This window comes from Peromyscus maniculatus, chromosome 13, assembly GCF_049852395.1.
Source record: "Peromyscus maniculatus bairdii isolate BWxNUB_F1_BW_parent chromosome 13, HU_Pman_BW_mat_3.1, whole genome shotgun sequence".
Taxonomy (NCBI): Eukaryota; Metazoa; Chordata; class Mammalia; order Rodentia; family Cricetidae; genus Peromyscus; species Peromyscus maniculatus.
Genome location: NC_134864.1, coordinates 40,459,752 through 40,470,538, shown reverse-complemented (window position 1 = coordinate 40,470,538; position 10,787 = coordinate 40,459,752). Strand labels below are relative to the sequence as shown.

At 48.0% G+C, this 10,787-nt stretch overlaps 1 protein-coding gene across 7 annotated transcripts; it reads right to left on the bottom strand.

The window, feature by feature from the left end:
* Positions 1 to 515: 515 nt before the first annotated feature.
* Positions 516 to 8,862, bottom strand: LOC102912080 (C-X-C chemokine receptor type 1). Of its 7 annotated transcripts, XM_076550121.1 has the most exons (5): positions 8,394 to 8,775; positions 6,794 to 6,859; positions 4,625 to 4,741; positions 4,181 to 4,340; positions 516 to 2,379 (listed from the first exon to the last, which is right to left on the bottom strand). In XM_076550121.1, exon 5 carries the CDS (start codon positions 2,369 to 2,371, stop codon positions 1,307 to 1,309), a length of 1,065 nt encoding a protein of 354 aa, XP_076406236.1. In that variant the 5' UTR covers positions 2,372 to 2,379; positions 4,181 to 4,340; positions 4,625 to 4,741; positions 6,794 to 6,859; positions 8,394 to 8,775; the 3' UTR covers positions 516 to 1,306. The 7 variants fall into 7 exon arrangements, with proteins under 7 accessions (XP_076406236.1, XP_076406238.1, XP_042116068.1 ...); XM_076550123.1 differs by lacking the exon at positions 4,181 to 4,340 and having other exon boundaries at positions 6,794 to 8,614; positions 8,725 to 8,862; XM_042260134.2 differs by lacking the exon at positions 4,181 to 4,340 and having other exon boundaries at positions 8,394 to 8,791.
* Positions 8,863 to 10,787: the final 1,925 nt, after the last annotated feature.

Genomic DNA, 10,787 nt, shown 5'->3' with positions numbered 1-10,787 from the left:
TTTCCGTTTCCACCATGCACACCCAATGCCCATAGAAGTCAGAAGAGGTCAGTGGATCCCCAGGGACCTAAATCGCAGACGACTGTGAGCCGCGCTGGGGGTCCTCTGCAAGAGCAGCAAGCGCTCTTAACCACGGAGCCGTCTCTCCAGCCCCAAACACAATTTCTTGAAGTCATTTGGAGGTGAGGAAGTCACCTAATACAACTTAAAAAAAAAAAGATGGGCCAGGTCATTCCAGGAGACAGTGGTTATGCCTAGACGTAAAGCGGAACTCACATTTTCACACAGGAGGGACGAACCTCCTGAATATGAGACGTGATGATGAGCATGAGACATGAAGCTGTGTCTGCAAAAATGACTCTAGCAGGGAGTATACCCACTTGCCCACAGTCAGTGAGGAGAGCCAAACTCATTCTACGGCAGGAACCACCAGCCCCCCACCACACCACACCACACCCCACCCCCACCACACACCTTTGACCCTACGGCGCACTCAAGATACTTTCATGCGGACCAACACGGAACAGAAATTTTATTGGAAATAGCTCCCTGCCCAGCTGATTGACAGCTGTATTTGGGTTTATAAAGTTGCTGTTGGTCCCTGTCAAAACCCAAAGTGCCAAGAGGGCAGAAGTCACAGCGGCCAGTCTTGCCCCACCCTTGGCTCAGCTGGTACCTAACACCCCCATCCCCCTCCGTGACGCTGGTCACGAGGTCAGGGGGATTCTCACGCACTAGGCCTGGTTTCCCAAACACCCTTTGTCCACCCATGACATCCACAGGGAAGATATTCTTCGCTCCATCACAAGGCCGCCTGGTGGCTGGGTGCTTCAGCAGCACCTGACCGATGTCCTCAGCAGGCATTGCAACATCCCCCCAAGATGGGAAAACAGTTTCATGAGCTCAGATCACAGGACAAAGAGTTACTAGACAGCCTGCTGGAATGTGCTGCGCGCGCGGTCAGGGTGGTGTTCCGAGGAGAAAGTCTGGCCCATGAGGGCTAACGTAGATGCAAGCTGCCCTTCTTTGTTCTAATGGAGTTAGGCTACAGGTGTGACCGTGATGATCACCCAGATCACAAGTTAAAGACAGATGTGTTCAAGAGAGATGCTGGCGTTCTTTCTCATGGAAGTATAAAGGCAGCCCACAGCCATACTGTACACACACACACACACACACACACGCACACGCACACGCACACGCATGCACGCACGCGTGCGCGCACACACAGCACAGCACATTAGCACGATGGTTATTCTCTCCTTTGAGAGAGAAATATTATTACTCTCTGGTTATTTCCAGAGGTTTAACAGACAGTGTGAGATGCGTGAAAGGCAGCATGACAATGTGTCAAGAACGCCTTGCGAACCAGGCCGCAGTTGGCAAGGATCTTGAGGAACTCGTGGCGAAAATGTTGGCCAACGAAGGCATAGATGACGGGGTTGAGGCAACTGTGAGAAAGGGCCAGGATCTCGGTGACATACAGGGCCTGGTCAATGTCGTTGCGGCGCTTGCAGGTGTCCTCAATCCAGCCGGTTCCTAAGAGAGTGTCCGAGAGCAGGACCAGGTTGTAGGGCAGCCAGCAGAGCAGGAAGACAAGCACAACAACGAAGATGACCCACATCGCCCGATGCTTCCGCCCCGTGCGGGCCTTAAAGAGCATGCGCAGTGTGAACCCGTAGCAGCACACCATGACCAGCAGTGGCAGGAGGAAGCCGAATGTGTGGGACAGGCCACGCAACATTATCCGGAAATTTGTAGTGGCCTCACCCAGGACCTCGTAGCAGATTGTGGCAGAACTGTAGGGTGTATATGCCTGGCGGAAAATGGCAAAGGGCAGGGACAGAATCAAAGACAGACCCCAGATGCCCAGGCATAGGAACTTAACCAAGTGGCGCCTTCGGGTCAGTGTGCGTGTCGCATGGACGATGGCCAGGTATCGGTCCACACTGATGCAGGCCAGTAGCAGGATACCACTGAAGAAGTTGACTTCCTTCACGAGTGAGACCACCTTGCACAGAGGAGTGCCAAAAATCCAGCCTTTCCATTTGGAGACAGCCCAGAAGGGCAGGGTCAACGAGAAGAGAAGGTCGGCCACGGCGAGGTTCAGCACGTAGACGTCGGTAACAGAGCAGCTCCTTCGCCTGTACCAGATAACTAGCATCACCAGCAAGTTTCCCAGCAAGCTCAACAGGGACACCAGCGCATAAAAGACAACTAGAGCCTGCCTGTTGGTTATTGGAACCCTCTTACAAGGGCTGAAATAATCTCCAGTGGGTGGCGTTCCGCTGATATTTCCAAATTTTTTCTCAAAGTCATCCCACGTCATATTGTCAGGAGTAGTCCAGAAGAAATATTCAGCTTTGGCCATGGTTTGATCTAGGTGAAAGGTTAGGAGAGAAATATGATTTAGTAACCAAATTCAAGTGTTGTGAATGTTATAGGATAGTACTATCGGCTTCTCTGTTGCTTTGACAACCAGAGTTCACCCCCTTGGTCTTCAACTTGAACTTCTGTGGAAGTTGGATTTTTTTTTTTTGGTTTTTCGAGACAGGGTTTCTCTGTGTAGCTTTGCGCCTTTTCCTGGAACTCACTTGGTAGCCCAGGCTGGCCTCCAACTCACAGAGATCCGCCTGCCTCTGCCTCCCGAGTGCTGGGATTAAAGGCGTGCACCACCACTGCCCGGCCTGGAAGTTGGATTCTTAATATTCTTAATACTGTCAAAGTTCTTGGAGAATCAATCCGAGTATGGGATAAAATAAAACTCATAGAAGATGCTTTTGCCTTCAGTTGGCTTTACAATTCTCAACCCTATCTCCAGCTACTTTGTCTCCTTTTAACTATCTGTGTCCTCAGCTATGCCCCTGAATTCAGATGCAGCCTCCGGGTTGCTCTTAGATACTCAGGAAAGAAGCAGCACGCAGCCAAACAGAAGGAGGTAAGGTATATCTGGTTGTCCCTCCCTACATCGTTCCATATATGTACCCCTCGTTATTGTTTGCCCTTTTGAAAAAGGACTTTATTTTTCATTGCATTTACTTATGTGTGTGTGCATGCATGCTTGTCTGTATGTGTGTATGTCTGTACGGCCAGGCCAGAAGAAGGCATCAGATCCCTTGGAACTGGAGCTACAGGGAATTGTGACCTGCCCGAAGTGTGTGCTGAGAACCAAACCCTCAAGAGCAATCCGTGCTCTTAGCTACTGAACCATCTCTCCAGTCCCCTGTCTGCCTTTCTTGAAATCTACCTGGAAAGAGAAGTGAGAGGGACAGGTTACATTAACTGTGTGCCTTGACTTATGATGAGTTCATGTCCAGTTTTCATAGTTGTAAACATCATATCAAAAACACACGTAGGGGGCGCCAATGAGATGATTCGGTGGACAAAAGTGCCTGCTGCCAAGCCTAACAGCTTGAATTGGAGCCCCAGAAACCACAAGGTGAAAGGAAAGAGCCATCTCCTGCAGGTTATCCTCTGGCCTCCACACCCAAGCATGCACGCATGCATGCACGCACGAACGCACACACGCTAAATGTGGAAAAGAAAACTTTTAAATACACATAAGGGTTGGTGAGATAGCTCAACAGATAAAACAGCTGGTCGTGCAAGCCTGACAACTTGAGTTTGCTCCCAGAGCCTTTGACGAGCAGAGGGAACCAACTCCCTAAAATCATCCCCCGATGAATATATATAGTACACAAATAAGCCTCTACCAAACTGAGGGTTCTTCAATCTGGAAGCATTTAGAAATTAATCAGGTTAGAAATGAGCAGACTGAAAAAAATAAAAAATTAAAATTAAAATTAAAAAAAATTTAAAAAAAAAAAAAGAAATAAAATGAGCGGACTATTACCGAATGTCCACTCTCTCCCGGTGACCTTGACTAGGGTCTTTAATCCCTACAGGTTTTCCTTTAGCATCTACAAATTTAGGGAACACAAAGAAGCTCTCACTGGTTCCCAGGCCACAGATTCTACGGCAGGTGCATTCCCAACCCTCACACCTGGGGTGCCCTCTCCCTGCCAGGGTTTGCATCTTCCCAGAAGACGAAAGCTTGTCGGGGAGCAATCGCACAGAATTGGGGAACTGTTCATCTCCACCACATAACAGGAGCGGAATGAGAGCAAGGGATGAAGGGGCTGTGCCACAACCACTCAGGGAGTCAGAGTTGAGAACTTACTCCCAGTGAGTAGACAGGATGCAGTTTAGGAGCCAGGTGGGGGTGGCACACACCTTTGATCCCAGCACTCAGGAGGCAGAGGTAAGCAGATCCTTGAGTTCAAGGTCAGCCTGGTCTAAAAAAGTGAGTTCCAGGACAACCAGGACCACACGGAGAAACCCTGTCTCAAAAAAAGAAAGAAAGAAAGAAAGAAAGAAAGAAAGAAAGAAAGAAAGAAAGAAAGAAAGAAAGAAAGAAAGAAAGAAAGAAAGAAAGAAGGGAGGGAGGGAGGGAGGGAGGGAGGGAGGGAGGGAGGGAGGGAGGGAGGGAGGAAGGAAGGAAGGAAGGAAGGAAGGAAGGAAGGAAGGAAGGAAGGAAGGAAAAGGAAACAGCTTATCAGAAATTCCTGCGTTCCACAGAAACTAGTGTATTTTTCTAAAATAAAATCAAACCAAGCCTTCCTACCCCAACAAGTGTGCTGATCCACAAAGATGGCTTCCTCCCTGAGGCACCAGGTGCGTGTGTTCTGTGTGCGCGGGAGCCTGCAGCTCAGAGACCAGAATGCCCGAACAGTCGAAGGAACTGGATGAGTAAAGAAAAAGGAGAGAAACCACACCAGACCATACCTCCCCTCAGCGCCGAGCCCCACCCACGTCTGCATTTGGGTGCTGATTAGGTCATGGGACCCGACAGCAGGAGAGGTTCTGTGGGTTCAGCAGGGAGAGCAGGGTGAAGCTGTAGTTGGGAACGGGCTCCCCAAATTCTTCCTGCCACAGAGGATCGCTTTCAGCCTGGTCAGGTTCTTGGATTTACTTTCGTGTGCTATCCCCAAATTCTCTAGCAGAACCTTGAGAACCTTCCAGCTTCCCTAAGGAGAATGAGGGAGGAGGGTTGACTTTCCACAACAGAAATTTCAGAAGTCCATGGTGGGAAAGACTTGGGGGGAGTCTATAAGAAGAACTTAGGGGAAAGCTTAGAGAGAAGTTGAGAAGTCTACACTTTAGCTGTGTTTGGACAGCTTTATGTGGGTGCTGGAATAGAACCCAGGACCCAGCACATGCTGGGACAAGTACCCTACCACTGAGCTACATCTGCAGCCCCAATATTTGCTTTCTGGTTTTGTTTTGTTTGAGACAGAGTCTCTCGTAGCCCATGTTAGCCTTGAACTCTATGTAGGTGATGACCATGAACCTTCACCTGTCTCCCAAATGTTGCAATTAAAGGTGTACACCACCATGCCCAGCTATAAGCACACCACGTCACTTATAGTATAGGCATCTCTAGGGTCTTCGTGGTAGAGATTTTGGAAGAAAAAACTAACCTCCCTTTTACACCACCATTTCCAATTATTGTTTGGTTAGAGTAAGCAATGAGGTTTGGAACATGGCCACTCCTTCCTCGGAGTCTAGCTGTAGCCTAGAGACCATTAGGGCTAGGGAAATCAGTGAAGGGCCAGCTAAGGGTGGTGTAATTGCTGTTCCTCATTTGATACCGAAGGACAGCTTCTCTGGATAGCGGCCTGCGAGGCCCCTGAGCAGTTCACAGCTACCACCTTAGCACAGCCAAGAGTCATCTGAGAAGGGAATCCCGGTTGAGGGATTTCCCAGCTCGGACTGGCCTGTGGGCATCTCTGTGGGAGATTGTCTTGATCGCTAATTGATGTAAAAGAGTCCAGCCCAGGGTGGGAGGCACCATCCCTAAGCCAGTCAGGTGGTCCCGGTCCGTATAAGAGAACTAGGTGGGGGAGGAGAGATGGCTCAATGGTTAAGAACACTGGCTGCTCTTCTAGAAGACTCGGGTTTGGTCCCCAGCACCCACATGGTGGCTCCAAATGGTCTGTAGCTCCCGTCCCAGGGGATCCGATGCCCTCTTCTGGCCTCTGTAGGCACTGCATGTACATGGTGCTCAGATGTATGTTCAAGAACAACACCCATTTACACAAAATTGCCTTTCTACGTGCCAAGATGAGCTCTTTTTTTTTTTCCTGAAAGTAGTTTACAAGGAATTACACTTAAAATGTAATACGTTCATATTCGTTTCCTTTTCTACAGTTATGCTTATAATTCACATAACAAATTAGTTGTGCTCTGTTATCTTCTGTACATTTCATGCTGTAATTCTTCTTTTCCAAATCAAAATGAAACCTTCGGGTTCCACAAATTCAGAAACACAAATTTAAATGAAAGCTAGCTAAGCAGGACTCCGTGAGTGTGCCAGCAAGCAGCGCTCCTCTGTAGTTTTAGCTTCCAAGTCCTGCCTGAGATCCTGCCCTGACTTCCCTCAGTGTTGGACTGTGAGCTGGAAGGAGAAACACAGCCTTTCCTCCCCTAAGTTGTTTCCGGCCACCATCTTTTATCACAGCAGCAGAGATGAAACCAGAACCCCTTTTAAAGCTCCTCCCATTCCTACGCCGACTCCGCTGTGCCGTGATGATGTGTTTACATGGGAGGCTCCTGCTCTGTGCCACGAGCGGCTGGAGAACTCAGATTCCCCTTCCAGTTCGTCTTTTGATCTGTCCTCTGCCAGGGAACATACTAAGTGACTGCCATGGGTTCTATTCCATGTCTCTCGTATGACTCACGGAGCATACGGCACCACTATAAGAAGGCCTGAGACATTCAGTCACACACTCACCTCTCAGGTATGTCTGAGAGCTTCACGTCCATGCAGCTGGGCTGGTCTTCCTGGCTGCCATGGCTCCTGCCAGGGCAGCCAATCTGTGTCGTCAGTGCCAATCTATGAAAGTTTAAATCCCGTCCCTCCCCTAAATGCCGACTTTTCACACCCCTGATGTCTACCATTGTGACACTAGCACGTGTGGTGGCCTCCAGGATTCTCCTTGTATCTATACGTAGTGGCAGGAAGGGGGAGGCTGTAGCTCAGCTGGTACAGTGTTTGCCTGACATTTAAGAAGGCCTGGGTTCAATACCCAGCATTGCATAAAACTTGGCGTAGGAGGCTGGAAAGATGGCTTGGCAGGTGAGATCACATGCTTCATAAGCCTGAGAACCTGAGTTCAAATCCTCAGAACACATGTAAATCCAAGCATGGCCAAGTACACTCGTCAGAACCCATGTAAACCCAGGCATGGCCAAGTGCACTCCTATAATCCTAGCACCAGGGTATGGGCTGCAGAAACAGGATGATTGCTAGGGCTTGGTAGCTACCAGCCTAGCTCCAGGTTCAGTGAGAGGCCCTGTCTCTTTGGAGAGTAAGGGGTAGGAGCATAGAGCAGGACTCAATGTCCTCCAGTGTCTTCCTTTGGCCTCTACACATATCTGTGTGTGTGCACACACAGGCACATATACTGCACACACATACACTGATCTCACACATAAACTCAAAATATGGCCGTAATGATACATCCCTATAACCTAATGTCATCCTCAACTACAGATGGAATTCAAGGGTGCATGATACCCTGTCTCAAAAAAAGGTTGTAGGAACTATAAGGGGACAATTACCCTGGTGTCACTGACTGTAGAGATCTGATGTCTAGGAAAGACTTGAAATGGAGTAGGGAAGGGAAGACACATCCCCACCATCATCTAAAGAGAAGGCAGCTCCTGAAGCAGAAACCCTGACTGGGGACCCAAGAGGAAACTGTGGGACCTAGACTGCAAAATATCTCAAGAAAGCATCCCTCCCTTGGAGACCTCCTATTCTTGGAGTCCTTTCCTCTGTAATAAGTTGACATTCTCTCTGAAAACAAAACTCTTGAGAGCGAGGGGAACCGCTAGGAAAAGAGAAATTTTCACCACAAGGGGGCAGCAGTCAACAGACAGTGAAATAGAGGGGAGGGGCCAAATCCAGTCCTGGCTAAGACTCAGCTTTAAACCAAATCCCAGCACTCAGGAGACAGAGGTGAAAGGATCATCTCAAGTCTGAGGGCAGCCTGGGCTACAGAGTGAGTTCCAGGTCAGCCATGGCTACATAGCAAGCCTCGTTTCAAAAGACCAAATAAATACATAAACAAGCAAATAGGGGATGGAGAGATGGCTCCGCAGTTAAAGAGCACTGGCTGTTCTTGCAGGAGACCCGGATTCGGTTTCCGGCACCCACACTGAGCAGATTACAACAGTTTGTAAATTCACTTTCAGGAGATCTGGCTCCTAAGGGCATCTCACGGCGACGGGGCACAGACATACACACAGGCAAACTCTCTATGTACGCAACGTAATGAAACTTAAACTAAATAAGATCTAGTTGCAAGTTCTTTGAATATGGTTCCCACCTGCTTTCCCTACGCCCTCTGTTGTGCCAGTTCGCTATTCTTGTGGGTTTTAATGAATCACGGAGAGACTGCGGAAGGGCGGGATCTGCCCCCAGCCCAGGAGCAAAGGGAAAACAGCCCTCTGAATGAGTGTGGTGGAGGCGGCAGCCTTTTCAGGAAGAAGGAGGGGGAGGATGAAGGTCAGAAGCACCTCTCAGCTCCAGGTCGGGTAAAGCTCTTCACTGGAGGAGGGGAATGGCACAAAGATACAGCGGGAAATCAAGCGTTTCCGCTCGAAAGGGCAAGCCAGCCCACCCATGCATGCATCCTCTGCACTCCATTTCCCACTCACAAGTGCTCCTGGGTATACCAAGCACAGTGCTCCCAACAGGGAAGTACTCTCTATTCTAAGAGAACACACAGCGCCACAAAGATGACTGTGACAGATGCAGCCTGGATGCCAGGCAACTGGCAGCATGCAGGAGTCTCTGTGACATCACCCTTACCCCTCTGTCTTAAACTCAGTGGCTTCTCTGCTAGACAGATTGCCGCACAGTAGGACTCTGGCTCGGGTTTCGTGCATGCACACATGCATTTAACGCATAAACATCTGTTCGCATCCTTCCAGAAGAACCCACTTCGATCTGGGGGTCAAAGTGGAAGAGTGTTTCTCGCCTCTCCCTGTGACATCCCCGTGGACACAGCAACAAGGGTAGAGGGCAAGTATGTGACCTGAGCTGAGCCAATCAGAGCAAAGGCCAGGGTGTTTGCTCAATGCAAAGTCTGTCATGTTATCTTGTGGTAACAGATGGACATTTCCTTACCACAAATGACAACATTGTCCAAGGACCCAAACAAACACACACACAGGGAAGAAGATCTCAGAGGGAAAAAAAATAGAGCCAGGGTTCTGCACAAACCTTACCCAGGGCCATCTTCCTTCTGTCCTTGGCTGTTACATGAGCCTATAAATCCTTTATGCAGTCCAAACCAGTTCAGGAGCTGGAGAGACCTCAGTTGGTTAAAAAAAAAAAAAAAAAGCTTCCATTACAAGTACAAGGATCTACCCGGCAGTGGTAGCACACGCCTTTAATCCCAGCACTCGGGAGGCAGAGGCAGGTGGATGTCTGTGAGTTTGAGGCCAGCCTGGTCTATAGAGCAAGATCCAGGACAGGCACCAAAACAACACCGAGAAACCCTGTCTCGAAAAACAAAACAAAACAAACAACAACAACAAAGCAAGACAAGGTCTTAATTAATAAATATAAATAAAATAAAAATAAAAACCAACCAAACCAAGAAGAAAGCTTTCTTCCCTTGCTGCTCAGAGTTCTTTTTCACTTTCTCTTAGTGAGTCAATGTTTATTCTGTAAACAACAATAAAAATTCTTAAACTGTAAAAAAAAAATGCAATATGCAAACATATATTCATTCATTTATTCTTGTAATACTAGGAATCAAATCCTCTGGGCCCTCGCACATTCTAAGCAAGCACTCTGCCACTGAGCTATATCCCTAGCTTTAAATCTGTTTTAATTGGTACATAAAATTTATGCACCAGGCGGTGGTGGCACACGCCTTTAATCCCAGAGCCAGGCGGATTTCTGTGAGTTCGGGGCCAGCCTGGTCTCCAAAGCGAGTTCCAGGAAAGGTGCAAAGCTACCCAGAGAAACCCTGTCTCGAAAAACAAAAAAATAAAAATAAAAAACTATGCATAATTCTGGGTGCTGTGAGATGTTTGTATTCATGTACATACTATGGAATGTTTAATTCAGGGTAAGTGCATGTACCTGATCAAAAGTCATTTTTCTGTGGTGAAAACATTCAAAATTCTTCCAGTCTTTCTTGAAACATAGGCCACAAGATCATTGTCCATAGTCACCCTACTCAGCAACAGATCACCAAGTTTATTTCTTCTATCTTGCTAAAATTTAGTAGCCACTGGTCACCACCCCATCATCCTCCTCTCTTCCCTCCCAGTCCCCCCAAGACTTTTAGTTTTCATTATATCATTATTGGTTTGTTTGTTTTTTTTTTTTTTCTCTAGAATCCAGATTAATGAGGTCATGAAGGATTTGTCTTTTGGTACCCGACTTAACTTTATTTAATACAATGTTCCCCTGTTCCATCCAGGTCATCCCAAAGGACAGGATTGCATGGTGTACACATACTATATTTTCTTATCCACTCCTCGGTTGGTGGATATCAACTTTCATTTCCTGGTTGTTGTGAACAGAGCAGCAAGGATCATGCAAGTGTGGATGTTTCACCAAGAGGCTGATTTCATCTCCTTTGTACAGACAGCGATGGAAGACCGTACCACGTGATGGTTCTGTTTTTAATTTGTCAAGGAACTTCTATGGTGCTTTCTGTAATGACTGCACCAATTTGCACCCCCACAACAGCGTGAAGGAA